At 43.5% G+C, this 15852-nt stretch overlaps 1 protein-coding gene across 4 annotated transcripts in view; it reads left to right on the top strand.

Moving 5' to 3' along the window:
- The window catches only part of KLHDC1 (kelch domain containing 1), a 29226-nt gene extending 26041 nt beyond the window's left edge, over positions 1 to 3185 (top strand). For 3 of the 4 annotated variants that reach the window (XM_061612618.1, XM_061612617.1, XM_061612621.1), the window contains exon 13: positions 541 to 3185. In XM_061612618.1, the coding sequence (XP_061468602.1) occupies positions 541 to 715 (175 nt within the window). In that variant the 3' untranslated portion in view covers positions 716 to 3185. The remainder of the gene's footprint in view (positions 1 to 540) is intronic. The other variant, XM_061612620.1, reaches the window with a different exon arrangement.
- The last annotated feature ends 12667 nt before the right edge of the window (positions 3186 to 15852 follow it).

Here is a 15852-nt window from a genome sequence, read left to right as displayed (position 1 = left end):
GGTTTATATTGGTTTATGAGAGATTGTCAAACTAGGATTTCAAACCACTGTTTGAAGCTGGTTTGCAAACCGCAGTTTCTGCTAACTGTGGCTTGCAATTCTCAAACCAACTGAAAATGCAGTCCTGGCCATTGCTCTGCCTCGAGGTTGCTGCATCATGGAGATGGGGCTGTTCTTGTGCAGCGGAGCAAATAGAAGACAAAAGCATAAAAACAGCTCTAAACCATGGTTTAATTTTGGAAGCTCAACCCATGGTGTGGGATCTTAACTGAGTAGCTCAAACAGCAGTTCGGCAAGATATCTCAAATGAGCCATAGCAACTTGCCTAAAGCCATCTAGTAAATTCATCGTTGAGGCAAGAATTAAGTCTGGGCATTGTTGTGGCGTATATATCCACGTGCTTACGTAGTTCAGATGGTTTTCTCCTATATAATTTTATGTGTAGCCTGCCGCCCTGAGCTCCTACTGGGAGGAAGGGTGGGATTGAGATATAATAAATAAATAAATAAAAGCTTTGTAATCTAGAGTTATTTCTTTCAGGCTGAGCCTTGACTGCATTGGTAAAAATGCTGCTCTCTTGGAGAACAAAATATCTTGGTTACCAGCTAGACTTCTGGAAGAAGCTGTGGATAAAATAACTTTTTGGGCTGCTGTTAACTATCGTCAAGGAAAAAAAGCTGAAGCAGAAGGGCAGGAGCAGACTAATGTCTCTTAGCATCCACTCTTCACAATGGATTTACAATGTACAGTACAGACCCTTCTTGGAGATAATTTAGAAATGTTACTGTCACCTATTCGGGCTATTCTAAGATTGGGTCAGATCTGGAAACTTGTCTCTATCCATTGCCAACCATTTTTTATGCATTAAGAAATCAGAGTGTTTTTCTAATACTCTGATTTCTTGATGTATAAAAAATGGATGGCAACGTCATTGATGTCATAACAGCTCCACTTAGGGGCTCTGGAGATTAATGACAACTTTCTTGGGTTTGCTGAGCCAGTTCATAAAACTAGTTGAGCCAATAATTGCTATTAAAACTAAATACGTTAATGAAGCTTCAGGCAGTCAAAGTTTTATTTGGCCATATTTTTGTGTATTGCTACACTTTTGCCATTGTCTAAAAAGGGGAATTGATTTAATACAATTGCAACCCCAAAACTGTATTCTTTGGACAAGACCATAAAAAATAGGTTGAACGCAGGATGACCCATGTAATGACACCATACTATAGAAACACTTTAAAGTTGCACTATGTTTAATGTTTTTACTGTGCAAATTCAAAATGTTTGCACTGAACATTGATCGACTATAATTAATCACAGTTTTGAAAGTACAGCAATTTGTAAAGTTTGTATTTTTTTGTTATTTATTGTAAAGTATTTATAACATGCAATGTTCCTGTTTTAGATATAGGGACTGTGTCATTAACATTTGCTGTAAGTGTTACATAGAATCGTATTCTGAATACATTTACTCACTTGCCAGTTTGACAAAAAATCTTGGGGGAAATGGTTTGCTCATAAGTGCTACTTTGAGTAGCCTTGAGGCTGGTTGCAGTGATAACTGAGTACATATGGTATTAGTAAATTAAGCGAAGGGCTTCATGCCATAAGATGCTGTTTAATAATGCAATTATCAGAGTTAAGACATCCCTTGAGGAAGATTTTTGATACTAGCAGTTTTGTTTCTGTTGAAGAAGGGGTGATGCAAATTTTATATAAATGATCTTTGCCTCTTTGTTCTTAGCACTGAAACTATAAGCTAAAATGGGGAATGTAGGTCTTCGCTCCCAAAACTGAGTGCATAATTTGTCAGATATGGAGCTGTGTTTCAGGTATTTGACTACAGACCTAATATTAATTACTGAAAATGTCCATCTTGCAATGAATCAGATATTTTAAGCACCTGAATAGATGCAGCAATTTTAGTGAAGTTATTAACGTGGGGTGAGTCAACCTTTGTCCTGGGACAATGGCATACAGAACTTTGAAAGCATTGTAGGGAGGAGATGTCCCTCACACCATCTACCTTTTGACATGAGATTAATTCCAGTTCTACTCCACCCTAGGTAAACCACTGCTCTTGATAGTGACGTAAGAAGCATGCAGCCGCCCTGGAGTGAATCAGATGTCATAAGATTGCCATTATCGTGGCAGATGTTCAGGTTAAGGTTACCAGCTGTTTTTCTGGAAGATCTCCTGTGCCTTTAACTGCTGTGTAACAAGCTGAAATTCAGCCGGGGAGAGGTGGGGAGGCTGTTCCATTATGCAGATATGTTGAGAGAGCTCCTGCTGAATCTGTGCTTGTCATGCAGCTGTTCAACGCAAAAGGAGACCTGCCAAAAGAAAATTTGGCAAACCTGTTTCAGTGGGATAAGAGCCCTTTATTCCGTTATTAGAACTGATATGACTAGATCTGAAAATTCAATCTTTGTCTCCAGTTTTGTTTTTAAAGTGTGAAATTCTAAGCATGGTTCTGTGATGTCATATGTGCAAATACAAGTTATTCAAAAGGGCATCTAAAAGCAGCTTTCAGAATGGATATGTACATAAGTGGTTGTGGAGAATGCTGCACAGGAGCATTAATTTCTTGTGTTCTTGCTCCCCAGTATGTTCAGGATACTCAAGATGGCTGTACATATCAAACATCAGTCATAGGTATGTTTCTGCAAGTGAGTCCCAGTCCCAGACTAAAGGTGCAATCCACTGGGATCTTCTGCACAAACCCTCTGGAAATGAATGAGAGCAAAATAACGCTCTTAAGCAGCTCCCATGCATGAACAGGAAAAAATCCTTTTCAGTGGATTGTGGCTAGTATTTAGAAGTAATGGTTGTTGATTCCATTGGAATCTCTACATAATGTGGTTCGTATTGGTGTGAGAATTCCCCTGACTTCTAGGTAATCTTCTGAGTAATTATGGTGCTACTAAAAATGTTGCACCAAGGTAAAATCCTGACAAGGTCAAAGTCAGGGAAATTGACTCTGAGCTTCACCAGCAGCATCAGTGATTAGTCCATACCTGACCTAAAAAAGTTTGATAAGGAGGTATCTGTTAAATTTATCATATTGAAATTGTTTTCAGAATTAGTTCCAAATAAAAGTGCCTTTATCACCTTAATATGTTTTCATTTGTATTTTACAGTATCTGCCAAAAACTGGATTTTTCTCTCACAATAAAAATGTAGAACTCTGAAAATCTTGTCTCCATTATACAATTATATCGCCCTATATGCTAATAGCAAAGTTATGATGCTTAAATAGCTGAAACAGCACCATCCACACACACAGATGTATCAATTGGGGTTGGAGAACTCCAAGGTTTGTTTATTTATTTAATTTATTATTTGATTTATATCCCGCCCTTCCTCCCAGCAGGAGCCCAGGGCAGCAAACAAAAGCACTAAAAACACTTTGAAACATCATAAAAACAAACCTTAAAATACATTAAAACAAAACAACTTTAAAAACATATTTTAAAAAGCTTTGTAGACATCTTAAAAAAAAGTTTAAAAATTGTTTTTTAAAAAAAGTTTAAAAACATATAAAAAAACAATTCCAACACAGATACAGACTGGGATAGGTCTCAAAAGGCTTGTTGAAAGAGGAAAGTCTTCAATAGGCACCGAAAAGATAACAGAGAAGGTTTGCAGAAATACCAAAAAAAACCAACCCACTTTTGGAAAGAAATTCCCCAGATAGCCCAATGAGTATTGAGCATGACCAATGGCCACAGAAGGTTGCGTGTTGGGGGAGAGAGAAATATAAAACCAAGGCTGCATATACACCACACCTTTAAAGCACATTCAAAGCACGTCCCCCCCCCCCAAAAAAAATCCTGGGAACTGTTTTGTTACACGTACTGGGAACTGTGGCTCTGTGAGGGGTAAACTACAATTTCCAGGATTTTTGGAGGAGGGGGAATGTGCTGTAAAGTTTGTTTGTTTTATTTATTTATATCCAGCTCTTCCTCCCAGTAGGAGCCCAGGGCTGCAAATAAAAGCAGTAAAAACACTCTAAAATCATAAAAACAGGCTTTAAAAGCATATTACAACAAAACAGACTTTAAAAGCATATTAAAACAAAGCATCTTTAAAAACATTTTAAAATAGCTTTAAAAACAAATTCTGATGCAGACTAGGATAAGTTCTCTACTTAAAAGGCTTGTTGAAAGAGGAAGGTCTTCAGTAGGCACTAAAAAGATAACTGAGATGGCGCCTGTCTAATATTTAAGGGGAGGGAATTCGAAAGGGTTGGTGCCACAACACTTCCTATGTTGTGCAGAACGGACCTGATGAGACAGTATCTGCAGGAGGCCCTCACCTGCAGAGCACAGTGATCGACTGGGTATATAAGGGGTAAGGTGGTCTTTCAAGTATCCTGGTCCATGCTATGTAGGAGTTTGTAGACCAGAACCTTGAACATTGCCCAGTAGCTAATAGGTAGCCAGTGCAATTCTTTCAGCAGTGGGGCGGCATGTTGGTAATACCCTGCCCCAGTGAGCAATTGTGCTGCCGCATTTTGCACCAGCTGCAGCTTCCAGATCAACCTCAAGGGCAGCCCCACATAGAGCTCATTACAGTAATCCAGCCTTGCCGTTACCAGTGCGTGGACAACAGAGGCCAGGCTATCCCTGTCCAGAAACAGCCACAGCTGTCTTAACAGCCAAAGCTGGTAAAAGACACTCCTAGTTACTGAGGTCACCTGGGCTACTAGCAACAAAGACGGATCCAGGAGCACCCCTCAGACTATGGACCTGCTCTTTCAGAAAGAGTACGACCCCATCCAAAGCAGTCAACTGACCAATTATCTGAACTCTGGAACCACCAACCCACAGTGCCTCCGGATCTTGCTAGGATTCAGACTCAGTTTATTGGCCCTCATCCAGCCCACCACTGAGTCTAGGCAGTGGTCCAGGGCTTGCACGGCCTCTCCCAATTCAGATGTTACAGAGAAATAGAGCTGGGTATCATCAGCATACTGCTGACACCTCACCCAAAATCTCCTGATGACCTCTCCCAAGGGCTTCATATAGATGTTAAACAGCATGGGGGACAAGATGGTACCCTGCAGCACCTCACAGTACAACTGCCAGGGGGCCAAAAGAGAATCACCCAATGCTATTCTCTGAAAAGGACCCTGGAGGTAGGATCGGAACCACTGTGAAACAGTGCCTCCGATATCTATCTCACCCAGTTGGCCCAGAAGGATACCATGGTCAATGGTATCAAAAAGCCACCAAGAGATCAAGTAAGAATAACAGGGTTGCACTCCCCCTGTTCTTTTCCCAATAAAGGTCATCCATCAGGATGACCAAGGCCAGTTCAGTCCCATAACGGGGCCTGAACCCAGACAAGTGGGTCACGATAATCTGCTTCATCCAAGAGTACTTGCAATTCCTGCGCCACAACCCTCTCAACCACCTTCCCTAAAAAGGGGGTATTTGCAACCAGCTGGTAATAGTCACAAACCAATGGGTCCAGGGTGGGCTTTCAATCAATCAATCATTTATTACGGTCAAAGACCAGCACTATAAAATATTAAAACAATAAAACATATCAATATTATACAAAGAAAGAAAGAAACAGCTGCATTAACAAGTATAGTTTCCAAATCGCGTGAAGTATTAGTTCCCCTCTGTTCAGCACTGGTTAGGCCTCATAAGAACATAAGAAGAGCCTGCTGGATCAGGCCAGTGGCCCATCTAGTCCAGCATCCTGTTCTCACAGTGGCCAACCAGGTGCCTGGGGGAAGCCCGCAAGCAGGACCCAAGTGCAAGAACACTCTCCCCTCCTGAGGCTTCCGGCAACTGGTTTTCAGAAGCATGCTGCCTCTGACTAGGGTGGCACAGCACAGCCATCATGGCTAGTAGCCATTGATAGCCCTGTCCTCCATGAATTTGTCTAATCTTCTTTTAAAGCCATCCAAGCTGGTGGCCATTACTGCATCTTGTGGGAGCAAATTCCATAGTTTAACTATGCGCTGAGTAAAGAAGTACTTCCTTTTGTCTGTCCTGAATCTTCCAACATTCAGCTTCTTTGAATGTCCACGAGTTCTAGTATTATGAGAGAGGGAGAAGAACTTTTCTCTATCCACTTTCTCAATGCCATGCACAATTTTATACACTTCTATCATGTCTCCTCTGACCCGCCTTTTCTCTAAACTAAAAAGCCCCAAATGCTGCAACCTTTCCTCGTAAGGGAATATTCATCTTGAATACTGCATCCAGTTCTGGTCTCCGCACTTCAAGAAGGATGCAGACAAACTGGAACATGTTCAGAGGAGGGCAACAAAGATGATCAGGGGACTGGAAACAAAGCCCTGTGAGGAGAGACTGAAAGAACTGGGCATGTTTAGCCCGGAGAAGAGAAGACTGAGGAGAGATATGATAGCACTCTTCAAGTACATGAAAGGTTGTCACATAGAGGAGGGCCAAGATCTCTTCTTGATCATCCCAGAGTGCAAGACAGGGAATAATGGGCTCAAGTTGGAGGAAGCCAGATTTCGACTTAACATGAGGAAAAACTTCGTAACTGTTAGAGCCATACGACAATGGAACCAATGACCTAGAGAGGTAGTGGGCTCTCCGACACTGGAGGCATTCAAGAGGCAGCTGGACAGCCATCTGTCGCGAATGCTTTGATTTGGATTCCTGCATTGAACAGGGGGTTGGACTTGATGGCCTTGTAGGACCCTTCCAACTCTACTATGATTCCATGATAAGACAATAAAACCCCCCTTATCCACGATTTGATCGTGGAGAAAGGTGCCGACCTTGCGTGTATTACCGAAACCTGGGTGGGCGAGCAGGGAGGAGTTGCTCTCTCCCAGCTTTGCCCACCTGGGTACTCGGTGCAGCACTGTGGTAGATCTGAGGGCCGGGGAGGTGGGGTTGCTGTGGTCTATAGGAGTTCTTTCTCCCTCACCAAGCACCCTGTCCAGATGGCGACTGGTCTGGAATGTCTTCATCTTGTGCTGGGCCAAGGAGACAGACTGGGAATACTGTTGGTGTACCGCTCACCTTGCTGCCCAACAGCTTCCCTAGCTGAGCTGACAGAGATAGTCTCGGAGGTGTTGTTGAGGTCCCCCAAACTTGTAGTGTTGGGGGATATCAACATTCATGCTGAGAGTGTCTTATCTGGGGCGGCTCAGGACTTCATGGCCTCCATGACAACCATGGGGCTGTCTCAAATTGTTACTGGCCCGACACATGTATCAGGACATACTCTTGATCTGATCTTCGCCAATGGTCATGGAGATGGTGATCTGAAGGTGGGGTATTTTTCATCTACTCCATTGTCAGGGACAGATCATCGCTTGCTGAGTTTTAGACTCACGACAGCCCTTTCCCTCTGCAGAGGTGGGGGACCTATTAAGTTGGTCCGCTCCCGGAGGCTTATGGATCCTGTAGCTTTCCAGAGGGCTCTGGGAGTTTTTCCGGCTGATAGCACTGGTGCTCCTGTCGAGGCCATGGTTGATCTGTGGAATACGGAGATGACCCGGACCATCGACAGGATCGCTCCCACGCGCCCCCTTCAGTGCCGAACTCATACAGCACCGTGGTATACCCCAGAGCTGAGAGTGATGAAGCAAGAGAGAAGGAGGCTAGAGTGCAGGTGGAGGCGAACTCCTGACAGATGTAATCATTCCTTGGTAAGTGCTTCCACTAAGTTGTACATAAAAGCAGTTAGGGCGGCAAAAAAGTCTTATTTTGCTACCACCATTAGATCATCCCTTTGCCACCCAGCGGAGCTTTTTAGGGTGGTACAAGGGCTTCTACATTCTGGCTCTCATGATACTAAGGAAACATCGGAAGCCCGCTGCAACGAATTTGCGGAGCACTTCCAGGACAAGATTGCATGCATCCGTCGGGACTTAGACTCTGATGTTATGACAGATGAATCCATTGAAGTGTCCAGAGCGCGGCCTTGTCCTTTATTATTGGATGAATTTCAGTTGGTGCAGCTCGAGGAAGTGGACAAGGTGCTTGGAATGGTGCGGGCGACCACGTCTGCTCTGGACCCTTGCCCATCTTGGCTAGTGAAGACTGGCAGGGCTGTAACCGCCGGCTGGGCCAGGGAGGTAATAAATGCCTCCTTGAGAGAGGGAGTAGTCCCTGGTAGTCTCAAGGAGGCAATAATAAGACCTCTTTTAAAGAAACCTTCTTTGGACCCAGATGTTTTGAACAACTACAGACCGGTGGTGAATGTCCCTTTTTTTGGGCAAGGTTCTGGAGCGGGTGGTTGCCGGCCAGCTCTAGGCGCTCTTGGATGAAACTGATTATCTGGATCCGTTTCAATCCGGTTTTAGGCCCGGTTTTGGCACTGAAACAGCCTTGGTCGCCCTGTATGATGACCTTTGTCGGGAGAGGGACAGGGGGAGTGTGACTCTGTTGATTCTCCTTGATCTCTCAGCGGCGTTTGATACCATCGACCATGGTATCCTTCCGGGGAGGCTCACGGAGTTGGGAGTTGGGGGCACTGCTTGGCAGTGGCTCTGCTCCTACTTAGCGGATCGTCGCCAGAAGGTAGTGCTTGGGGAACATTGCTCGACACCCTGGACTCTCCATTGTGGAGTCCCTCAGGGGTCGGTTTTGTCCCCCATGCTTTTTAACATCTACATGCAGTCATCAGGAGTTTTGGAGGGCGTTGCGATCAGTACACTGATGACACGCAGCTCTACTTCTCCTTTTCACCTTCCACAGGTGAGACTGTTGATGTGCTGAACCGTTGCCTGACCGCGATAATGGACTGGATGAGAGCTAATAAACTGAAACTCAATCCAGACAAGACTGAGACACTGTTGGTGAGCTCTTTCCCTGCTCAGATGGTGGATGCTTATCCTGTTCTATTTTTTTTTTCAATTAATTTTTATTCTAATTTTCAAAACCAAAATAATACGAAAAGGAAACAACACAAATCAATAACTAATACAATACAAAAAAAATACATATATATAAAAATATTGACTTCCGATTTGTCATAGTTCAGCTATAAATCTATAATATATAACAAACCTATCTCTTAATAGATTATAAAATTGCCTTCCTCCAGCGGTTATCTTAGTTGGTTTCAAATCTCATTAACATCATATCATTTTAATATTCCACAAAAAGTCAAAGAGAAGTTTCCAATCCTTGAGATATATATCAATCAATTTTTTTTCTAAATAAACATGCCAATTAATCCAGCTCATCAAATCTACTAAATCCAGTAATTTCAAAACACTATAATTCAACTATAAATCTATAATAGGTAACAGACCTATCTCTTAATAGATTATAAAATCACCTTCCTCCAACAGTTATCTTAGTTGGTTTCAAATCTCATTAACATCATATCATTTTAATCTTCCACAAAAAGTCAAAGAGAAGTTTCCAATCCTTGAGATATATGTCAATCAATTTTTTTTTCTAAATAAACATGCCAATTAATCCAACTCATCAAATCTACTAAGTCCAGTGATTTTAAATCGCTCTTCTGTCATTATCCATATTGGGTCCATCTTCCATCTTTACGCACCCAAAAATCTTGCTGTCATAGTCATATAATAAAAGTCTGATAGGAATTTCCTCCATCACAGATATTTTCTTGCCATCAAATCCAAACGTATCACTGAAGTGTTGTTGCAAAGCCGCATCTCTGTTCCTCTTCCACGTGATACGCTAGTACATCTCTTGAAGGTTTTTCCATTGCCACAAGACAGGGATTAATTCTGTTAACTTTCTCCATTTCAAGTTCCATCAGATCCTTCCAGTCCAAGAATTTTTTTGAACCGATAATATCTTTATCTCCAATCTCTTCAATTCCTTCAGGGACAGCGCTGAATTCCAAACTGTAATATTTGTCTCCAGGATCCATCACAGCCAGGAAATCCAAATCTTTTTTCATGTCCATAATTAAGCCAATCTCCATAGTTTGAACCTTGCCTTTAATTTCTCTTCCATCTTTTTTTTGTTTTCCAGATCTATCTTTATTCTCCTTTCTCATAGAATCCTGAGTTTCTTTCAGCTCCTGTCTCATTTCATAAAATTCAATTCTCCACGCTTGTCTATTATTTCTCAGTTCTTGTTTTATTGAATTAATCCCATTCATTATTTTCTGAAACATGTCTAGAGATAAAGTCCCTTCTTGTACATCCATAGTCTTCTTAATTGTCATTCTTAAAGCCAAAGGAACAAAACTCCTTCAATTTTCAATGTCCCAAACAAAGAGCAGCTTATTTCTTTAACCAGTTACAAAGGAGTTAATTTTTCCAACAAACTAACGTCACACGCTAGACAGCCCTTATCTCTTATCTGCCTGAAAGTGTTAGAACAGCTTTAGTTCACAGCGTCGAAATAGCTAGTAGCAGAGAGAATGAGCAGATTCGTCAAACAAAAAAAGTAGATCAAAGAAAAATAGTCCCTACCATAGATCAAAAAGATTTCTTATCTCCTCCAATCAGAAATCTCTCGCCCGTTGTAATCTTTAGAATGCCATTTTCCATGTCAGCTTTTTGCAATAAAAAAAAAGATAAGCTATTTATATTTTCTTCCCCCCTAGCTCCGCGAACAAAAAGAGGAAAGTCTTACCTCACCTAGGTTATCTCAATTGCTGTTACTTTGACAAATCTCTTTAGCTATATAGATAAGAAAATGATGAATGTAGACAGGAGGATGTTTGCCTGTTAATCCGTATAAAAAAAAACGGGTCACTTATCCAGCTGAGCTAGCATAAAAATCCTCGCTCTGTCTGAGCTGCTGGAAGACAGACGATTCTGACGAATTCCAGACTCCAACAGTCAAAACCAAGCTATGTGGGAAATCTCACGTTTCTTCTTTAACCGGAAGAAATTATTCCCAGTCAGAAAAGAGCCTTCTGACTGAATTTAACCTGAATAAGTTTCATCCAAGACGGGAGCCCGTCTCAGAGGCTGCACAGGCGTAGGGATCCTCCTGGGAAGCTCCGATGCTTATCCTGTTCTAGATGGGGTTACACTCCCCTTGAAGGAACAGGTTCGTAGTTTGGGGGTCCTTTTTGACCCTTCCTTGTCGCTCGAGGCTCAAGTGGCCTCGGTGGCATGGAATGCGTTTTACCACCTGCGCTTAGTAGCCCAACTACGCCCCTATCTGGACAGTGATGATCTCGCCTCGGTTGTTCATGCTCTGGTAACTTCTAGACTGGATTACTGTAACGCGCTCTACGTAGGGCTGCCCTTGAAGACTGTTCGGAAACTTCAGCTAGTGCAAAATGCAGCAGCCAGGCTGTTGACAAGGACCAATCGGTCTGCGCATATAACACCTGTCCTGGCTCGCTTGCACTGGCTACCTATTTGTTTCCGAGCTAGATTCAAGGTGCTGGTGTTGACCTATAAAGCCTTACACGGTGTGGGACCGCAATACCTTGTGGAACGCCTCTCCCACTATGAACCTACCCGTTCACTTCGTTCAGTATCTAAGGCCCTCCTCCGGGTACCAACTCACCAGGATGCCCGGAGGACTGTTACTAGATCTAGGGCCTTTTCTGTGGTGGCCCCCGAATTATGTAACAGCTTACTGGAGGAAATACGCCTGGCGCCTACGGTTCTTTCTTTTAGGCGCCAGGTTAAGACCTGGCTATACTCCCAGGCATTATAATGTTTAATGCTTTATGTTTAATGTTTTTAGTTTAATGTGTTCCTTTGTTACTGATTTTATTCTATATTGTATTTTAATCTCATTTTGTACACCGCCCAGAGAGCTATTAGCTATGGGCGGTCTAGAAATGAAAATAAATAAATAAATAAATAAATAAATAAATATGGCACCAATGGTGTTGGGTAAATACACCAATGGGCAAAAAGCCCCCAGAAAGTTAGCTATTATTATTGTTTTCCATCATCACTCTCCTACAGGCAACAAAATCTTGCCACATTAACTGTGACCTGCGGGACCCTATCTGAGAGTAAATATTATAAATAAAATGCATCAGACCTCTGGGATATTTTGAAGAATTGGGGTGATGAGATCAGATCGGGAGTCCCAATAAAAAGGACAATATGCACATACAACATGAGCAACACCTCCCATGTCGCAGGGGCATAAGCGCTCTTGTACTGGCGCCTTATTAAATCTGCCTTCTAGAAGCGCAGAAGGTAAAACATTGAGCCTAGCAAGAGTGAAGGCTTTTCTATACTTGGTAATTGACAAGTTTGTCATATAATTTGTTGTTATAAACATTCTCGAATAATCTCCATAGTTAGAGTAAAGTGCGCCCAGGCTCAAATGAATTTGTAGATCCATGTCCATGATTCGCTGGGAGACAGCAGTTTTAGCTTGGGTGTGGCCTAATGCCAAAATAGTGGCAATAGAAAAACCCAAATACAGCAATTTCACAATTCACAAAAGACAATTCTCTTTTCCATCTAGATTGAAAAGGATCTATCAGTCAAAAGGGCTAAACCCACTGGAGGTTTATCTCATGTATCAGTGCACGTGCCTCTACAGAGATTTGGCCCATTTCCAGCCACAAAATTATATTAGGGACGCATGGTGGGGTTCCTAATATTGCTCTTATAAATTTAGTTTGTACAACCTCAAAGGGGCAAAATCATCAAAAACACATAGCTGGGAGCCATACAACATCTGGGCTATAACCTTAGTAACAAAACCTTGAATGGCTGCAGGGATATATTGACCACCTTTGGTGTAAAAGGAAGATGTTGTTGTTATGTATGTGCCTTCAAGTCAATTACGACTTATGGCGACCCTATGAATCAGCGACCTCCAAGAGCATCTGTCATGAACCATCCTGTTCAGATCTTGTAAGTTCAGGTCTGTGGCTTCCTTTATGGAATCAATCCATCTCTTGTTTGGCCTTCCTCTTTTTCTACTTCCTTCTATTTTTCCCAGCATTATTGTCTTTTCTAATGAATCATGTCTTCTCATGATGTGTCCAAAGTATGATAACCTCAATTTCATCATTTTAGCTTCTAGTTATAGTTCTGGTTTAAATTGTTCTAACACCCAATTATTTGTCTTTTTCGCAGTCCATGGTATGAGCAAAGCTCTCCTCCAACACAACATTTCAAATGAGCTGATTTTTTTCTTATCCACTTGATTCCATAAAGGAAGCCACAGACCTGAGCTTACAAGATCTGAACAGGGTGGGTCGTGATAGATGCTGTTGGAGGTTGCTGATTCATAGGGTCGCCATAAGTCGTAATCGACTTGAAGGCACAAAGAAAAAATCATGAAACATACACTTAAGATACTAAAACAATTTAAAACATTAAGAATAGGACCATAGAACAATACAACAGACCTTATGAGGCCCTATCTTAAACATCTTCTAGTCCAAAAGCCTGTCGGAATAAAAAAGTCTTTGCCTGCCAACGGAAGGATAGCAAGGAAGGGGCCATTCGTGCTTCCCTAGGAAGAGAGTTCCAGAACCTGGGGGCAGCCACCGAGAAGGCCCTATCTCGTGTCCCCACCAATCGCACTTGCGAAGGTGTTGGGACTGAGAGAAGGGCCTCTCCTGAAGATCTGAGGGCCCGCAGATCCTATTGTTATTGAAACTTCAGGAGAGCCTTCCCCTCCCCCCACTTCCTGGGCCTAGGAGAGGTTTGTGTTTGGAGTTGTGTCTGAGAAAGGCTGGGAACTGGAGGCAGGCGGAGACACTGGCTCTCTGCACCAGGGCTTTGGGGTGCCTCCTGTAACCCTGATGGAAAAGCTCGATATTGTTTGCTGACGACACTAAATTGTTCAGGGTTGGTTAAAACAAAAAGGGATTGCGAAGAGCTCCAAAAAGACCTCTCCAAACTGAGTGAATGGGCAGGAAAATGGCAAATGCAATTCAATATAAACAAGTGTAAAATTATGCATATTGGAGCAAAAAATCTGAATTTCACATATACGCTCATGGGATCCGAACTGGCGGTGACCGACCAGGAGAGAGACCTCGGGGTTGTAGTGGACAGCACGATGAAAATGTCGACCCAGTGTGCGGCAGCTGTGAAAAAGGCAAATTCCATGCTAGCGATAATTAGGAAAGGTATTGAAAATAAAACAGCCGATATCATAATGCCATTGTATAAATCAATGGTGCGGCCACATTTGGAATACTGTGTACAGTTCTGGTTGCCTCATCTCAAAAAGGATATTATAGAGTTGGAAAAGGTTCAGAAGAGGGCAACCAGAATGATCAAGGGGATGGAGCGACTCCCTTACGAGGAAAGGTTGCAGCATTTGGGGCTTTTTAGTTTAGAGAAAAGGCGGGTCAGAGGAGACATGATAGAAGTGTATAAAATTATGCATGGCATTGAGAAAGTGGATAGAGAAAAGTTCTTCTCCCTCTCTCATAATACTAGAACTCGTGGACATTCAAAGAAGCTGAATGTTGGAAGATTCAGGACAGACAAAAGGAAGTACTTCTTTACTCAGCGCACAGTCAAACTATGGAATTTGCTCCCACAAGACGCAGTAATGGCCACCAGCTTGGATGGCTTTAAAAGAAGATTAGACAAATTCATGGAGGACAGGGCTATCAATGGCTACTAGCTGTGATGGCTGTGCTCTGCCACCCTAGTCAGAGGCAGCATGCTTCTGAAAACCAGTTGCCGGAAGCCTCAGGAGGGGAGAGTGTTCTTGCACTCGGGTCCTGCTTGCGGGCTTCCCCCAGGCACCTGTTTGGCCACTGTGGGAACAGGATGCTGGACTAGATGGGCCACTGGCCTGATCCAGCAGGTTCTTCTTATGTTCTTATAGAGTGGGTCTGACCGTTCCCAGTTCTCTCAGAGGCCTACTGGGATAATTGGTTCAGGTAGGTTTTGTTTGTGGGCTCTTGTTGGGTCCATATCAGGTGTTTAGTAGGAGTCTTAGTAAGTAGGAACATGGGTGATGCCACCCCAATTTCAGTGATCACGGGTACACCATAAGACCACACTCATCCATGATTTGATCGTGGATGAAGGTACCAATTTGGTGTGCATTACTGAGACCTGGGTGGGTGAGCTGGGAGGAGTTGATCTGACCCAGCTTTGCCCACCTGGATACTCGGTGCAACACCAGCACAGGCTGCAGGGATGGGGGGGGGGAGGAGTTGCTGTGGTCTACAGAACTTCCATCTCTGTCACCAGGAAATCACTCGATTAAAGCTGGCTGTGAGGGCCTGCACCTGGTGTTGGGCTGAGGAGAGAGTAAACTAATGTTGCTGCTGATGTACCATTCACCCTGCTGCCTGGCTGCTTCTCTGACCGAGCTGGCGGAGACCATCTTTGCTGTGGTGTTGGAGGAGCCTGGAATGATAGTCCTGGGTGATTTGAATGTCCATGGTGAGGCTTGTTCCAGCTCCAGACTTCATGGCCTCCATGATGACCACAGCGCTGTCTCAAATTGTCACCAGCCCAACACATAGGGCAGGGCACACCATCAACTTGGTTATTGTTCCAGATGGAGGAAGGAGTGGTCTGGAGATAGGAGGGTGGATGTCACCCCATTGTCATGGTCAGACTACTTCCTGGTGATGTTTAGACTTAATGGCTCTGATCCTCCCCTGCAGGGGTGGTGGGCAGATTAATATACTCTGCCCCCGGAGACTAATGGAATGCATTGGGTTCCTGAATGCCCTGGGGGAGTTCCCAGTAGATAGAGCAGGTGACCCTTTTGAAGCTCTTGTCAGGCTGTGGAACAGCAAGGCACTGCGGGCTTTTAATTCGGATGCCTCTGAATGCCCTCTCTGGCATTGTGCAGGGCCGGCTCTAGTCATGCCGGAGCCCTTGGGCTCCAGCCTGCCCCGGCACACGCTGCCATGGATCGCACCGCAAACCCGTTCCCTCATACCGCCTATCTTCCAGTCCTGTGTTTTGCGGCGGTGCGCACAGTGCTGCCCTTAACC

The sequence above is a fragment of the Rhineura floridana genome, chromosome 2 (genome assembly GCF_030035675.1).
Source record: "Rhineura floridana isolate rRhiFlo1 chromosome 2, rRhiFlo1.hap2, whole genome shotgun sequence".
Lineage (NCBI taxonomy): Eukaryota > Metazoa > Chordata > Lepidosauria > Squamata > Rhineuridae > Rhineura > Rhineura floridana.
The sequence above is the reverse complement of the archived record's forward strand: the minus strand, read 5'-3'. Positions and strand labels throughout refer to the sequence as shown.